The sequence below is a fragment of the Anabas testudineus genome, chromosome 22, assembly GCF_900324465.2.
Source record: "Anabas testudineus chromosome 22, fAnaTes1.2, whole genome shotgun sequence".
NCBI lineage: Eukaryota > Metazoa > Chordata > Actinopteri > Anabantiformes > Anabantidae > Anabas > Anabas testudineus.
Window position 1 is genome coordinate 12,759,922 of NC_046630.1, and position 17,248 is coordinate 12,777,169.

Consider the following 17,248-nt stretch of genomic DNA (forward strand, 5'->3'; position numbering starts at 1 on the left):
AATAAAGAAAGGCAGGGTGAAATAAAAAAAAAAGTAGAGATAGTGAAAAACAAAAAGTAGGAGTAGCCCTACGTGACAGAAGAAGGACAAATAACAATGATTAAAGTAACAGGAATTTTAACATTTCATATGCTTTAGTTTGAGAATCTAGCGTACTTCACACTGTCATATACTATCATTTTGCTTACTGGTGCTAATACTTTGAATAATCAAGCCACTTTAAGCTTTTCTTTTCGATTTTAGGTATGAGGGTTTATTGTGAGGACAGGACTCTTGTTGTTATGAGGACTTTTTGAAAGTTGCAAGGCCATTAATGTGAGCTCATATTAATATAAATGGCGTAATAACATCGTCATCATAGCTGTGTTAGTAAATGTAGACTTATTTAGAAAATCTGTATCAAGACATGACAAAATAGCATACACTACAAATGTAGCCTCCATGGCTGTCTGACACTCAATCTGCAGAAAGGTTAGCTACTTAAACAACTAGGTCATCATTTAATTCTTTTATCTTGAAGGGATTTGGCGGAAGGAGGCATGATTTACTTTAACCGTCAAATAATCTTATTAACTAATCTTAATTAACCAGACAGAAGCAGAAATCTCAATATTTCATTTAGCAATTCAAGCAAGTAAATTAGTTTCATGCTTTTATTTTGAAATAATTTATAGGAAGTATGTGTAATAATTACTGAACAGTCAAAATGTCTCTATTATTTATATTTTAATTAACTAATATCAACAAAGCAGTCACAAGCAAAAATCTCCAAATATAATATAGGTATTTAAGCGTTTTATGCTTTTATTTTGAAGAGTTTTGGGGGAAGTAGGAAGTGTTAATTACCCAACAGTCACACTGTATTATTTATTTTACTTAATCATAATTAACCAGTCAGATGTCCCTTCAGTGTATGTCTGTATTTGTTTGTGTGTGTATTGGAGGTGGGGGTATGGATGAGCTGGGGATCGAACCCCCGACCGATGAGGTGTTTGGCGACACTGTCACGTGGTCAGAGTTGTTTACCACGTGCTCTTCATGTCACCTTATAAAGGTGGAACCGGGTCACTCGACAATCAGCGGATGTTGTTATTGGAGCTAACGTTGGGCGCAGGAGCTAAAGTTGCTTCTCGGGTGCATTTTGTTCTCAAATCGGTTCTGCTTACTTCCCAGCGTGTTTTTTTTTTAATTATCTATATTTCTGACAGACATCTGATTATTCAGACGCAGCTAGCATTAGCTAGCGGATCCCACAGCAGAGCTAGCAGCTGACGCTAGTTGCTTAGCAGTGATGGAGTGGCGGGGCACCGGAGCTCCAGTTTACCCCGAACCAGAGTCTCGCAGTGACAGCGCTTCTACAGGCACCGGCTACAGTGGAGTTCATACTCTACAGCAGGTAATTAGTTCAAGCTAGTGGCCGGGTAGTTGCTGGAAGACGTCTTCTCTATTTAGCAACACAGAGGTAACTTAACGGTATTAAGAGGAGGCTAACTAGCTAGCGTTAAGCCTGTTTGGGGATCGTTGGAGTTCAACCTACATCGGCTAGTGATTATTTTTGAACGGCTTTACATTTTTATTCCGTGTCTCTACCGCAAAACACTAGTGCTGGGGATGTATACTAGCGTTAGACGTATTTTGAATCTAGATTAAGATGGCACTGCCCTTCTTTAGCGTGTGGCTATAATGTACCCAGCTCACTGCCAGTGTCATCATCTTCTAAGCACGCTGCTGAAACCAGCGTCGGAAAGAGATCAACCATGTGTGGGATGGGTGGTGAGATCACAGGCCACAAGAGGACATGAAGCAGCAGTTCACTTTCCTATTAACTAAACACATCGGCCCTATTACACTAACAGCTGTGTGTGATGCCTGTTGTGGAATAGAATGGCATTTGGCTGTTTTGGTATCCATGGACAAGATGGAAACAAGCATTCATTTATTTTTATCCCTCTCACCCACCCTTTACCAGATACACCACAGTTGTTGTAGTCAAGGCTTAAAAGCCAATACATTTACTTTGTGCTTGACAGTGAGTAGCGACAGCAAAGACAACTATTTTATGGGATCTATTTGACCAAAATAGAAAATGTGGGTTCCACTCATTCCAATTAAAATGTCAAGTCAAGCTACCTTGTAACACAATATGTAAATGTAATCCCTTACTATTGACTACTATCTGTAAGACAAATTGCTGCTCTTACTCCACTAAAAATTATCCCTTTCTCCTCTGGAAGTTGTTGTAACCTTGTTGTATGTTTCATAAAATCTTAGTGTAGATGGATTGTCTTTAAACAAATCAAAGCAGCACCACCAGATCATATACAAATGTGGTGATATTGGCAACATTTCTTTTTTTTTTTATCAAGCACTCCTCTAATTTCTCTCCATTTGCCTTACGCCAGTCACCATCATCTCAGCTTTGTGACTGTGCCATGTCATCACTATGCCAGAGCCAGCAGCGTTGTGTGAAGGCCTCGATTGTCTCCAGCTGGAGACTGGCTGAAGCGCAGGACCAGCTTTGTTCACTGGGGGTTCACAGCTCAGAGTCCCTCGAGCAGGAACGTGCTCGCAGTATGGCCTGTCCCACAGAACTCACAAACACTGAGGAAGAGTGGCGACGCAAGGAGAGCATGCTCGGAGGTCAGGAACCCAGTCGCAGCCCCTTGCCCGGAGCTGTCGGAAGTTGGGATGTTTTTGATAAGGTGCCATACCTCCCGTTATCATTAGAAGATTTTAAGAAAACAGTTGCATTGTTTTATTGTCTTTCACATTTGACTGTGAAACTGTCTGTGGACCATGTAAAATCAACTAAGCAATGTCTTCTGCAGAGTATCATTAATGTCCAGAATCAACATGTCGAAATGGATCAGGACAAATGCAAGACATTTCTACAGAAGTATGAGCAAGAGCTCAGGCATTTTGGTAAGTGACACACTAGATCTGAAACCTCTAATTAGAATTATTTAACAATCATGATTTATATCATAACAGGCTGTGACCAAATAGTTTTCATACAATGTATGGTAAGCAAAATATCAATTGCATGTTGTTGCTTGAAGACTGTTGATTGACAGGCAGGATTTCTTTTCCAACTACACTTGAATTAAGAAAAGCCAGGTTACTCACAGTTTTCAGCAACTTTATTGTTCTTGTCAATTTTAGAATTGTTTAAATTTGAGGTGGAGGAAATCTTGAAATTTACAACATGCAGCAGTTGTCAGCCTTTTCACCTTCTGTCCATAATTACAACAATGTAAATACCAAAAATAAATTTGATTATTGTATTATTTGATGTATATTGATTATTCTAGTGTTACAGGCAGGTGTTTTGTTGTGCTGCACATAGTCATGACCAACTATATATAGCAAGTCTCAGCAAGCCTTTTACTGGCCAGTAACCACTCCTTACTGTCTGGTGTTCTAAACAAACTCTAGAGACAGTTGTACATGAAAGTCCCAGAAGAACAGCAGTTTCTGAAATATGCCTGCCTGACACCAGCAGTCATGCCACAGTTAAAGTAATTTTCTTGGATGCTTTCCTCATTGTGGTGTTTGCAGTTAACATTAACCTGTATCTTACCTGTATCTGTTGCTAGAGGATTAGCTGATTGGTTAATTGCATAACTAAGCAGCTATACAGGTGTTCTAATAAAGTGTTCTCTCAGTAAATACAGTCAGCAACAGTCTCTCAAAACATTTGCAAATTGCAGATGTAGCTACTGTAGTCTGAAATTGAAGTTTGTGCAACAGTAGACACACAGGCATTATTTATTCATTTTTTTATAAACTAAAAGTTTTTATTTCTGTTTTCCAGGTATGCTGCGGAGATGGGACGACAGTCAGCGATTTCTTGCAGATATGCCTCAGCTCATTAGTGAGGAAACGGCTAATTACTTAATTCTGTGGTGTATAAGACTACAGCAAGAAGGGGTAACGTACTGATAAGATGAGGCTTGTATTATTTTGTATTTTTATTATTAAAAAACCCATTAACAATACTTCAATAAACCAAAATCAACAAATAATTTATCCTGCTAACAGTGCTGTCTGCATATGCGCAGCTTAATGAGCTAATTTCCCAAATTATTATTGTGGCCAGTGTATAGTTCATTTCTCTCACTTCATCAAGCTAGGGATCAGTGTAAACATGATGCAGCATGCTTTAACATAAATAATGTACATAATGCATCAATACTAGAAGTGAGTAATCATAAAGCAATTGATTTGGAATGTATATTTGGGTAAAGTTTGCTGCTCAAACGGTTTAAATTGATGCATTGTTATGACATGCAGAAACTTTGATATCAGTCTCTTGCTGCTGTATGTGTCCTACAGAAAGAAGCGCTGATGGAGCAGGTGGCGCACCAAGCTGTAGTGATGCAGTTCATCCTGGAGATGGCATCAAACTCACAGGAAGATCCCAGAGGCTGCTTCAGACAGTTCTTCCATAAAGCCAAAGTGAGATGCACACATCTGATCAGTACTTTATGTACCACATGTACACCTACCACCATCTTTAAGTAATTTCAACACAGTGTGATCAAGGGTGCATAAATGTGGTGTGTGTGTGTAGAATTTGTTTTACTCATGCATGAAGCTGCTTTTTTTTCTTTTTTGGTGTGTTTTCTCATCATTGTTGTTGTTGCTTTGTAGGAGGGACAACAGGTCTACTTGGAAGTCTTCTATACGGAGCTTGAGGCCTTCAAACATAGAGTCAGAGAATACTCAGACAGGTGTAGACATAATACATCCAATAACGTTGAACAACAGAACACTGATACAAAATGCAGACTTGAGCCCAAAGAAGCCCTGGACTCCTTACCTCCAGTAAGTTTCCCTCTCTTTTCCCAGTGCAGCAGAATACACAGGCTACTGCAGGTGGCATAATTTTGCTGATGGTTATAAGTCCTCTCAACTGGTAAAAGCTCATGTCAGCACTACTGTTCAATTTTTAGTGAATCACTGTCACGTAATATGCAACTAGCTGTTTTCACTAATTTTCAAGACATGCTATCTCAGCTGTTTTTATTCCTGTTCTTGATTCATGAGAATCAGGAAAACCGAATAAAACACTGCAAGTTAGCACTTGTGGCAACAGTAACTAGGTGACTTTAAAAAAGATCCAAGATGTGGAGTTCATCCTGTTCCTGATGGTATTAGTGAGACCAGACTTGATTAAAGTACTGTATTTGCAGATAGACTTTTTGTTATCGACCTTAATTTGAAACAAACATGTTGCCCATTCAGATCAGTTTCTTGGATTTTGGTCATTTTGTTTTATCCTTTGGAAAATGATTACTGACCATATTAGGCAGGTAATTGCCATTGAGATCCTCCAGTGACTCTTATACTCTAGTCAAGATATATGTAGACTTACTGTCTCAAATCAAATGCCATCACCTCGGATTTCTTTGTCATTCACCCTTAATATTCAGGTCAACAGCTCGGGTATCACGAAAATCCCTCTTCTGAATTAATTATTTTGCTCTACCAACTCAGCCAAAACCCTGCTTCATACAAATGAAGATTCTTTATATATGACATTGTAAACCAAATTGCATATTACACTGGCTTTCTTACTAAACCAGATCTTTGTGGCTTGAAAACCTTTTGTAAGTGAGAGAGAATGGAGGCCTCTCCTCCCCTTAGTTGGCCCCACAGCTTGACTAGCTGCCAAATGTCTGCTCAAAAGGGAAGAGGAAATAAACCCAATCTCCCCCACCCCTTGCACAGAGAAATATCGACTACCCCAGATTGTGATCAAGCCTGTTGAAACTGAGGCAGTTTCAACAGGGGCTCTTTTCTTCCCCTCTCTCTTCACCTCACAGTCCGCCTCTGACAAGTGATTAGAGGAGCATATGTGCATGACATGCTGTTTACAAGAATAGACTTGTTTCCTTTCCTGGAAAAATCTCAGCAAAGGAAGATTTGAGAATACAACATATGAATTTTTGTATTGGCTCAGATTTGTACTTGAATGTTGAAGAAGCACAATTTAGTAAATAACCATTATAATCTTCTAACTAGGCAGTGGTTGGTTAATACCCCAGTGTCTGTCTTTGTAGCTCTATTTATTTGTAACGATTTAGAATTTTACTTGAGATTGTTTCTTATTCTGTCTTTGTCTCCCTCCACCAGGTGGCAGAATACCCTATGATGCGTTGTTTAGAAGCTGGGTTGTGGACAAGCACAGGGAGTTGGACAAAGGAGGACACTACAGAAACCGATGATATACGCATGATGGAGACCACGTAGGCAATACAGGATCCCCACCCTTACCCACTCGCTCTTCAGTCCCATCATCTCACCATTTAGGAAGAATCAGAGTTTCAAGCCAATGCAGGGCAGGAATAAACAGACATTATCCGCCTGCTGTCAGTATGTCACTGTAGTTGGCCTCTGGCGAGTTGTTTCCTGCAGTGCCTTTGCCAGCTAAATGCGTCATGCCATAACACTGGTTTTACAGATCGCTCATTATCCTTCATTCTGGTTGTTTTTATTCATCCTGCAACAAATCATCTTCACTGACTAGCAAACCGAACTGGGGCGGTGGGGGTCTGAAAATGAAATGAAATCCAGACAACACAAAGAATTCTAAACCTATACATTTACAGAGCAAAGGGCAGGTGAATCGTATGGTGGATTAGTAAACATTTAAGAAGTATTTTTAATTGTTGAATTATGTTGAGATTGAGAGAAGTGAGACTGACGGATCATGTGCATTGTATCTCCTGTGGTACAATAAGGTTAGGCAATGCTGAAAGGTTTACAGAATTTGAGACTGCGTGTTTCCAGGTTACATTTCTGATCATGTTGCTGCATGTCTAGTATACAGTAACTACTGTAAAAGTGATACGGTATGGTGACAGCTCTTAAGGTGTGATCTGTCAATTAATACAAAAAAATAAATAAAATAAACCTGGTAAGGAATTTCAGATCATGTTTTTGAATAGGTTATCTGCAGGTGAGGCTGTGATGACTGGTACTTTTTTTCGCTATGAAATTTGTCACTACAGGTGAAAATGCTAGCTTTATGCTACTCTGCAAAGAGCACTTTGAATGTGGTAAATGGACTGAGTGTGACATTTGGGTCACCCAGGTTTGTGCTCCGGCAGGCTTTGATTTGAGGGGTGAGAATAAAATTACAATCCAGAATTAAAAGTGCTTACGTGCTTGGGTCAAATTTATCCTGTGGGCCTTGGCTCTTGCAGCATTCAGGCTTATAGTCCCCTCAGGTTCAGTAGCTGTCTCCACATAAATAAATGAAAAAGATTTTTGACGATTTTTTTTACTTTTGTGTCGTTGAGTCATTGTTGCAGTTCATGCAGGCAATGATGAGCTCCTGCTTTGTTGTGAGGTTGAGGTTATCTCGCAAGCACTGTATTTTCAGATGCACAACAGGAACTACATAAAGGTCAGCATGTTACAGCTTCACAGGTGGAAAGGTAAGACGAGAATGGTTTAAGGTTTTCTGAAAAGTATTCCTTGTGCTGTCTGGTGAGGCTTCAGAAGTCATGTCTAAGTAGTGTCTATCTGCAATTAACATGCACCTTTGGCATACAGATTATATCTAGGTAGTTTAACTGTGCAGACAAACTTAGTGTGAACTGGCCTTCTATATATATATATATGTGTCTACAGTGAATCATAGTACAGAACAGCTCCAAAATAACTTTAATTTCCAACTACAACAATTTTACAATTACAGCAACAGAAAATAATAATATATTGTATTCTGAAAAGTGAGTGTTCTTGTGCACTTATGTATTGGCTCGTATTGTCATTCACTAAAAGAAAATGTTGCTTATTTGTTTAAGCTGCTTGATAAAAGGCAAAAACAAATAAAGACAATGGTGCATGCTTTATAGGATGTGTCTGCAGGATTATGTTTGAGGCAATGTAATTAGAATAATGCATGAAAAGACACTATTGATGCCCAGAAATACACTAAGGAACATTTTTGTTTCATTCAAGATGTTAATTATCCAATTTCGGATACTGTCTTGGAGCAAGAGGCATGGTAATACAAGATGTAATTACTCATCAGTTAAATAATATTACCTTGGTGTTTATTTCATCACATGTACACACGTATTAACCAGAGCACAGATGGTATAGCTCAGCCTTGAGTAATAGGTGATTCATATTCCTTGTTCAAATTTTAATTTCTAGAAGACCTGATTGGTCTGAATAAAGATTGAGTTTACTCCTCTCTGCTTCAGGGGTAAGCTTGGGTAAAACCAGCTTACTTTTTTTTTATTCAGTATCCTAAACCATTTTCCTTATGTAAATTCTGTGTGTGATTAAAGGTCTCCACTCTGGGATCTACTCCTGTGCATGGCACCACTATAGAGGGGAGCAAATAAGGGCTGAGCTCTTCACAGTTGTTCTTTTACTTTATATTTGTAGGCAGAATTGAGCTCTCTGCATCTGAATGTGTCCTGCACTTTATCTTCCTCTTTTCAAAACAGAACAATTAAAGGTGGAATGTTTAAAACTTCATGCACGTACGCTTTAGATTTGTTTGTGGGTCAAACTGCGATTATTCCCGTGTCACACTTGCCATTTTACTGTGTTCTTCCTTTTTTGTTAGTGTGGAAGGGAGCTCTGCCGGATTCATTAGACTTTTAATTAACTGTCCCCTTCTTGTTCGTGTGTCTGTAACTTAAATCTGCTGTGTGACACATCATTGAATCTGCAGTGCTACTACCATCTCCTCACCTTTCACTCACTATTTCACAGATTTACATCTGCTCTACACAGATGTTAAAATAATGTAAACAGAAATAGGAACATGTTTTGTCTGCAGTGAAGATCTAGAATTTACTAAATGTCTGGGTTTCTTTTGTTTGTTTGTTTTTCATCTACGGTGAGTACTATGCAAAGTAACTGTTGAACTTAAACTGATTTGAACCTGTGACCAGTGTCTCTGGTGTCATGACTTCCTGCCATAAATCATGTGTTTCTGAAACTAACCATAACAGTTTACAGTGCAAGAGGTGGTGCAAATGTTTTTTTCAGTATGCTTTAAGAACGTATTAAGTCACACTTCCTCAATTGCAGTAGGCTATAGTAGGATGTGTCTTCTCTTGCTGCTATAAGCAACTCAAATGCTTAATGTTTGTGTCTCAGTGTGAACTGCTACAAATCTTTGTAGACCTGTTGTAAATGAACAAATTGACCCCACTGACATTTGAAAATGAGCTGATTTTATCAATTAAAGGAAAAAGAAAATCAGATTGTCAAGTCTCATTGCAGGTGATGTAGGCGCTATTGATGAGAAAGAACAGCTTAGATGTACAATGCAGGAAACATTCACTGCCTAAATCTACAATACATTGCGGGTGACGTTAGCACTTGTGTGGCTTTTAACACAGTGAAACATGCTCATGACCAAAGTGCTAAAACAAAAGAACTGCAAATCAACCTCAAACGAATGCTGTCACATCTAACAAAATGAACAAAGTACACACTGTGCATGAAATATTTTAAGTTAAAACATTTTTCAATCAGGTTTTTTCGGTAACGTTACAGGATACATGGTTAAAATGGAAACAATGTGGCATATATAAGAGGCAACACTAGTAGGATTGCAGGTGGCTCGTACACAACAACAGTTTAAACGGTTTTAATTTTAAAACTACATTCACTGAGCTATCGTATTGGTGGCGTCTTTATAGTGGTAAAAGGCACTTGTGTGGAAAAGTGAATTTACAGTCATTTGTAGAAAATTTCCCTTTAGGGCAGTTAGCCACTGCATAAAAACCAGTCATAATAAGTTAAAAATTCATGATTAGCAATTAGAAAAGCTAAAAGTTAAAATTTCTATGTAACTCTTATGCTTCTATTGTTGGTTTGTTGGTTGGACATGCCATAACAACTATTCCTATCTTCATGTCTTAACTATATATCATGTCTTGTGAACGCAACCTTGATATTCACTGTTAAAGAGCTTGATTCAGTGGTGTCCCCTGGCTTTCTAAAGGCACGCTGTATAAGAGGTACGTTAACATTTGAAGGACTTTATGTGCACATCCTGAGAGTTTACCACGCTAAATCCTGCAGCTTTGTGGAATCAGTGCAGCACTAGTGCAATAAGTGGACAAAGAGGGAGTTTTCCCAACATCTGTAGTCCTACTATTGCTGCCCATCATAAACTATAGCTCCTGCTCCTCATTTTGAACATTTAGAATATAATACCACATGGAGGGCTCTTCTTTCACTTCAAGTGGCACTTTGATTGGATGATGTGTAGAGTGGTTTCTGCTGGTAAACTTAAACCCTTCCTTTGTCCTTCTGTTCGGGCTTCCTATGCAACTTTCTGGTTGACAGAGAGTCTTCTATGGAGGAAAGCCTCGATGTGCGGCCAGATCTTGTTGGTTTCTGTCCCAGAGAATGTCTCTAGTATACCTTTACTCCTGGAGGGACAAAGAAATAGAGAAATCAGTTTTTGTAGCTGCTATTTCAACTGTTATTGCTATGTCTTTGTTTTATGTTAGGGTATTATTCTGATAAACACAGACTGCCGTTTTCACGCAACTTGTCCTCTTGGAATGTACTTTTTAAGCAATACGCCAGACATGCAGGCAACTAGTAGATTTATTTAAGATTTAAAGTTTTTAGAAAGCTGTATGCCTCTCTGCATGTTCCCACAGTTCATACTGCACATCAGGTCAATAACAACCAACTCTCCGTGTGCACTCTGTAAACTGTGGCAATACACAGGGGGTATAAAGCCATTTCTGAAGCTGCATGGTGGCTTTAATGATTGTCTCATAGAAGAAGTTTCACTAAGAACTCATCTGACCGAGACATTAGATGTCAGGACAGATTCAGAAACTGAGCAAGAGGGGCTTTGATCAGGGAGGTGATTAAGAAGCCAACAGTCTAATTAACAGAGCTTAAGAAGTCCTCTGCAGGGATGAGGGAACCTAGTCGAATGACGACCACCATCACTAAAAGTTCATCAGTCGGGCCTTTGTGGTAGAGTGAAGGATTTACTTAAACATTACTTTGTTTTCTTTCCTTTTGTTGTAGCCTTGATGAAGAGGCTCTATTGTGTTCTGCTGTACTATAAACCTTTGTACTGCTGCCTTTTGTTTAAACTGCTAATTTACATTTCTACACCTCTGTGATTCTAGGACAAAGACAGGGAGCTGAGGACCTGCCGAGATTACTTGTTTGTATAAGATGTGAAGTACTACAGGAACCTATGCCATGGAGATATCCTTTCTATATGGATTTGCTCACTTCCTGACAGAAAAAGCGATGGAGCAGCATATTGCACAGCGTTTTTCGTTCTACAAAACAAAATGCTGTATGCTAAAAAAAAGATTAAGAGATTATTTTGAAGTATTTCCTCAACAGTAGAGTAGCTAGACTCTTGAGTAAAAAGCATGTGACAGTCTGCATGGAGCAGCTTTGGGCATAGCTCCAAGCACAGCACATGTGTTGTGAACACTAGGCACTGCTCATAACTAGGGTCACAATGGGGGTGACGGCATCATGCTGGGCTTCTGCTCAACATGAGGGACAAGGGGACTGGTTAGAAGTGAAGGAAGAATGAATGTAGCCAAGGAGAGAAGAGAAGATATTCTTGAAGAAAACCTGCTTCTGAGTGACATGAAGGTTTGTGACGCTCCTGCTGCTCTTTGGATGGTGCACCTCTACTCTCTAGAAAGCAAATTCGTAGTTCAAAGCAGACTAATCTAATCTGTAGAAATATGAAAGGAGGTGGCCTTCCACTAATTTAAATTAACCATATATTATTCCTTATTAATAAAGGCAAATAAGAACAACCCCAGGTTTTTTTTCAGCACTGTAGACAGGCTGACAAAGAGTCATAGCTCTGTTGAGCCTAGTATCCCCTTAACTCTCAGTGATAATGACTTCATAAATTTCTTTACTAATAAATTCATAACTATTAGAGAAAAAAAATGATCAGATCCTCCCTACAACTTCCATCGATGGTTTTGCATGTACAACAGCTCTAAAATCATTTGTAAGACCACACTGCTTCTTCCCCGTAGATCCGCTATGCAGATGATACCCAGCTATATTTATCTATGAAACCAAAAGAAACCATTAATCAAAAGCATGCTTAAAAGACATCAAGTCCTGGATGTCCTCTAATTTTCTACTCCTAAATTCAGACAAGACAGACGATATTTATTTTGGACTTAAAAAACTTAAAGACATGATGTCTAAACATATTCTTACCCTAGATTACATAACATTGACCTCAAGTAATAGTGTGAGGAATCTCTGAGTTATCTTTTACCAGGATATCTCCTTTATATCATATATAAAAGAAATCTCTAGAACTGCCTTCTTTCACCTGAGGAATATTGGATAAATTAGGAGCATGTTGTCTCAAAGTGATGCTGAAAAACCAATCCATGCATTTGTTACTTCCAGACTGGACTATTGTAATTCATTATTAATAGGATGTCCCAATAACTTCTTTAAAAAGCCTCCAGTTAATCCAAATTTCTGCAGCCAGGGTTCTGACTGCTCCTCCCCTGTGGAACGAGCTATCAGTTCAGGTTCAGGAGGCAGACACCCTCTCCACATTTAAGACTAGAGTTAAAACCTTCCTTTATTATAAAGTTTATAGTTAGAGTTGGCTCAGGTGACTCTGAACCATCTCTTAGTTGTTCTGCAATAGATTAGTCTGCTGGGGGACCTCAACTGACACACTGGGCTCCTCTTCTCTTCTCTATCCATTCAAATGCTACCATTGCACGTCAATAACTTTGTCTTCTCTCTCCTGAGTTGTGCTTCCTCCTCTCTGTCTCCCTCTCTGTACTTTTCTACAGATCAGAATGCAGTTACTGGTCCTACCAACTTGCCCAGTGTTCTTACTACTTGTTGTTTTTTGTTGCCTGCTGTTCTTTTCTCTCTCCTCTTTCCACTCACCCTAACTAGTCGAGGCAGATGGCCGCCCACCCTGATACTTGTTCTGCTGGAAGGTTTTTTCCTCTAAAGGGAATTTTTCCTCTCCACTGTCGCCTAGTGCCGCTCAAGTGGGGTTTTCTACAGTATATAATTCTGTATACAGTTTTATTTTGTATGGTCTCTGACTGTCCTTTAGTGATACAAGTAAGCCCCAAACTTACCAATTTAAGAAACTGTTGAAGCTGTTGCTAATATCTCTGATGCAAAATAGATAACTGTAATGAGCTGAGTTCTAGTGATGTAATAAATTGACACATATAAGCAGGTGGGCAAATACTGCACTTAATGTGAGATGCTCTAAATTACCTGTAGTACTCTAAGACAGGCTCTGTCTGGGTTTTATATGCATTCAGTCTCCGTGTAACTGTCTCTGGTGTGTCATCGTCCCTCTGGACCAGAGGCTCACCTGTCACATCATCGAAACCCTGCAGAAAACACATAATGAAACACTGAATATGCTGCTTAATAAAAACTATACATCAAGCTGTTACAGTACTTTAGGTATTTATACTTATTAGTATATCACTACTTTTGCAGCTACTTTGCCATCTAGACTTTTATAAAAGACAAACATTTACTAAGAACCAAACATATTAACCCCATAATGGCACTCAAGTCATTTAGGCTTTTGTCTAAATATCTTGACACTCACTTAGCAGAAACATGCACCACAAGCTGTAAGGTGCACGCACATTGTGATCTTTTGAACCCCAAGGTAAGCACTGAATAGCTGCATCCCCACAGAGCATCAGTCTACTTCTTAAACATTTCATCAAGATGTAAGGGCTGTGTATTGGCAAGAATCTGGCGATACAATATGCATCGTGATGCAGGGGTTACAATTTAAACTCATATACTGTGATGGTGTAAGCAAAGGGATTTTCTTTTAATACACTATATGCATCATTTATAAGTGAAAAAAAACACAAACTCACATCATGTACAACACTGCCATGTAGTGGATTGGGGGTTTAAACACAACTGAAAATGAACCATACTCAAGTGTATTAATATTCTTACACCCCTACGAGTTATAAAATGTGCATTCAGTGTTCCTGGAATATCACTGTATCTTCATCTTGCTTGAGAGAATACACAATAATACCTTAAGAGCACTTCTGTGCTGAGGGGGAGTAGCATTAAAACACTGTTGTGTTCAAACAACTAGAAAACAGAAGTGCTATTGGCGTTGGCACACAAACCATTGACCTGATTGATTTTATTGCAGTTTTTATGTCTGTGACATTGTCCTGTTTCAAACAGCACTTCGAACGGCCAATGATTAACTGAAAATGTGTTGTTGCTCCTCCGAACTGGGCAGGAATGTGCTGCAAATCACTTCCAGACAAAGAACACCTGACCACGGGCACGTTAGCTATGAATGATCTAACTACATTTGTGCACAAATGTAACTTTACACAAAACTGAAATTAACGATATAAAATCTCATTATTGCCGTTGTAATCAATACACTGAACAGCATTGCTCTATCATATATAATTGAGCTATTGAGTCAATGAAGAACAATTTCTTTACTGTATTTTCCAACAGTTGTCTGAGAGCTCTGTGTGTAGTCATGGAAACAGATGCAACATGCACAAAAACCATGCTGATAAAATAAAATCCATCTACATGACCAAAACGTTACTTTGTCAACTTGTGAGTTCCTTTTGCATTTCTCCCAATCTTCCTGCGTCTTTACAGAAAATTTTGCAAGATCACGACTATCTACCAGCATCTCTGTTTACTAGTGGGTAACTGCAGAGCATTAGAGCAAAGATCCCTTCTTGGCTTTTTACAGCACACAAGGGGCCTGTTGTTTTACGCTCCTGTCTTTCCCGTTTTTGCAGTTTGCTTGTTCGCATCTCATTTCTGCCCACTTTATTTTCTCTCTCCTTGTTTACGCTGCATGATAATGTTTTTCTCATTAGCATGGTGTCTAAACATCCTCTTATCCTACATGTAATTCTCTCCTTTCCCTCAGATTGTTTATGTTAACCTCATACAGGCTTTTGCACCTTAGAGCTTCTAACAAGGGCTTTGGAAACACCTGAAGCTATTCAGTAATCTCAGACAAACAGCGGCTGAGCAGCAGATTTTCCCACAAGTACAGAGTACAGAATGTGGTCAACGTCAAGGACAACAGTGACTATGCAGTCACTCTCAGCAGACACACAGTATCTCTGAACCATTAATAGGGAGGGGAAAGGTGGAATAGTAAGAAAAGGATGCATATTTACAGGGACTTTAGGAGGGTTGAAATCTATGTTGTAGACTCTGCCGCTGGGAAGGTGAGTCCAGCGAGACGTCAGTCTCTGTTTGATAATTTCAAGGGGTACATTGAGGTTGATGGCTGTATCCACATTATAGGCATCATCCAAAGACTCTGCCTGGGATATGGTGCGAGGGAAACCTGATAGAGACACAGATAGGTGGAGAGAGATACAGTCACGAGGAACAATAAATGTCGTGAACAGGATGCAGATCAAATGGCATAATCGTGTCGCAGCAGAAATGAGTAGTGCTCTTACCATCAAGCAGCCAGCTGTTCGGGCCCAGTGCTCTCAGATCACTCAGGATAAGACGAGACATGACGCCGTCAGGTACCAGCTGACCCTGATCAATACAGGCTTTCATCAACAGACCGAGCTCTGACACAAACACATAAAAAAGAACACAGAGACAGGATGCTAATCAGTTTATCTCCTCCTTTCATAATCTCGCTTTTTTGAAGGCTAACGTAATTACATTAGGAAAATCAGTGGTTCTTACAAACATTAGTAAAACATTAGCAGGTGGGTTTGCTCTACAGAAATATTAGCGTTTGCATTTTTAGTTACTTGCACATTGTCTCCATAATAATAAAAACAAATGTGCTGCCAAGCATTTTTCAATAGACGTGAAAAAGGAAAGTACAGTAGTAGACACCACAACATGGTGTCATAACTTCACGTTTATTGAGGACAATAGATTTGCTTAATAGTAGACAAATTATTTTAACACTGATACTGTGATATAGTTTATAGTTGCTCACAGTAAAATAAAACATTTTTTTTTAACAGGGATAATGAGGTTATTAAAGGAGTCACAGGACGTGGAAGGTCACCGTTTCAAACCCAAGGACTGTTAAGCCTACATGGAAAGTCGATAAGAAAAACTGCTCTGACTGCCAGCTGCTGCAGTAGAGCTGCCAACAATACAAGGAGTTTATTAAACTGAGCAACTTGGAACATGTATGTATAAAGTATGAAGGTATGAAAAGGTGTGAAAAGGAAAAACGTGTGCATGTATAACAAATAAGATAGTAGTCGTTAGTGCAGGAGACTCCACGCCTGACTTTAACCCTGAATTACTGCTGTCATCCAGCTGTAAAAACACACCTCTTCACCTGTAATCCCCCTCCCAGTGGAGAAAGGCGCCTAGCTCTACTTTCCTTTGCACATCTCATTAACATCATCCAAGGTGATATTGAGGAGTGCTGGCTGCTTTCCAAAGCTCAGGTGAAGTCGGTTCAAGTGTTTCTAGTATAAACAGAGAAGAACCTGCTCTGTAACCTTGCTGACCAGTTTGCCTTTTGCTCAACTCGTCACCAAGTCGCCTGCTCTGTCCTGCTCCTCTGTGGCATGTGGCAGCTAGATAAGAAGTGGAGCTGCCAGGAGTGGTGCTCTTATCACGGTGGTGCAGAAAACAAACGTTAGTTGCAGCGTTTTTTTTTTTTTTTTTGTTGGTCACACTGTAACGTTAACTGATCTTTTTGATGGCGAAGATGCTTTTATCAGTGGCTATCCTGCAGAGAACCACGATCCAACTCGTTTTTAACAGGTTTACGCACACTTGAAATGATCAGGATCTGCAGCCTACTGGCTTTTAAAACCACCCAGAGCAGTTTGTAGATCACAGTTAGATATACAGAGTGTGGATTTTCGATCGGGAGCTGGTGTCTTACCGGTTTTAGCGTCGATGTTGGATCTCAAAATGTCCCCACTTGAAATGTGTTTCAGTCCAAAAGTTTTGGTTATGCGCCCCGATACAGTTCCTTTCCCAGAACCCGGAGGTCCCATAATAACAGCACGGAAAATCCTTTGGAGAACCATCTCTAGACGAATAAAAACAGAGTTTCTAGCCACCGATGTGTCCTTTGCTTCCCATGAAACCCGCCCTGGATGCTCAGTCCTAACTGGGTCGGAGCAGGTATACTTTCTTTCCCAAGAAGTAAAACGTAACCAAGAGTGGGCGCGTCTTCAAAAGCCACTCTAGTCTCTGACTGGACCTTTGGTTTTTATTTCCCCGA

At 39.5% G+C, this 17,248-nt stretch overlaps 2 protein-coding genes across 2 annotated transcripts; one reads left to right on the plus strand and one right to left on the minus strand.

Annotated features, from left to right (window-relative positions):
* Positions 1 to 1,076: 1,076 nt before the first annotated feature.
* On the plus strand, positions 1,077 to 8,766 carry cdc37l1 (cell division cycle 37-like 1). Its single transcript, XM_026340329.1, has 7 exons — positions 1,077 to 1,396; positions 2,403 to 2,702; positions 2,829 to 2,922; positions 3,815 to 3,930; positions 4,336 to 4,458; positions 4,654 to 4,827; positions 6,139 to 8,766. The coding sequence occupies exons 1-7, from the start codon at positions 1,292 to 1,294 to the stop codon at positions 6,253 to 6,255; spliced, it is 1,029 nt and encodes a 342-aa protein (XP_026196114.1). The 5' UTR covers positions 1,077 to 1,291; the 3' UTR covers positions 6,256 to 8,766.
* Positions 8,767 to 9,187: 421 nt separating this feature from the next.
* On the minus strand, positions 9,188 to 17,051 carry ak3 (adenylate kinase 3). The gene is made up of 5 exons (XM_026340331.1): positions 16,904 to 17,051; positions 15,489 to 15,608; positions 15,198 to 15,370; positions 13,264 to 13,382; positions 9,188 to 10,418 (listed from the first exon to the last, which is right to left on the minus strand). The coding sequence occupies exons 1-5, from the start codon at positions 17,049 to 17,051 to the stop codon at positions 10,310 to 10,312; spliced, it is 669 nt and encodes a 222-aa protein (XP_026196116.1). The 3' UTR covers positions 9,188 to 10,309.
* Positions 17,052 to 17,248: the final 197 nt, after the last annotated feature.

Excerpts from the sequence above, each read along its gene's own strand:
- cdc37l1 (XM_026340329.1), top strand. The coding sequence starts at position 1,292 with ATGGAGTGGCGGGGCACCGGAGCTCCAGTTTACCCCGAACCAGAGTCT. Across the intron at positions 4,459-4,653 it reads AGTTCTTCCATAAAGCCAAA|GAGGGACAACAGGTCTACTT; the intron begins GTGAGATGCACA and ends GTTGCTTTGTAG. Across the intron at positions 4,828-6,138 it reads CCCTGGACTCCTTACCTCCA|GTGGCAGAATACCCTATGAT; the intron begins GTAAGTTTCCCT and ends TCCCTCCACCAG.
- ak3 (XM_026340331.1), bottom strand. The coding sequence starts at position 17,051 with ATGGTTCTCCAAAGGATTTTCCGTGCTGTTATTATGGGACCTCCGGGT. Across the intron at positions 15,609-16,903 it reads CAACATCGACGCTAAAACCG|AGCTCGGTCTGTTGATGAAA; the intron begins GTAAGACACCAG and ends TGTTTGTGTCAG. Across the intron at positions 15,371-15,488 it reads GAACAGCTGGCTGCTTGATG|GTTTCCCTCGCACCATATCC; the intron begins GTAAGAGCACTA and ends TGTCTCTATCAG.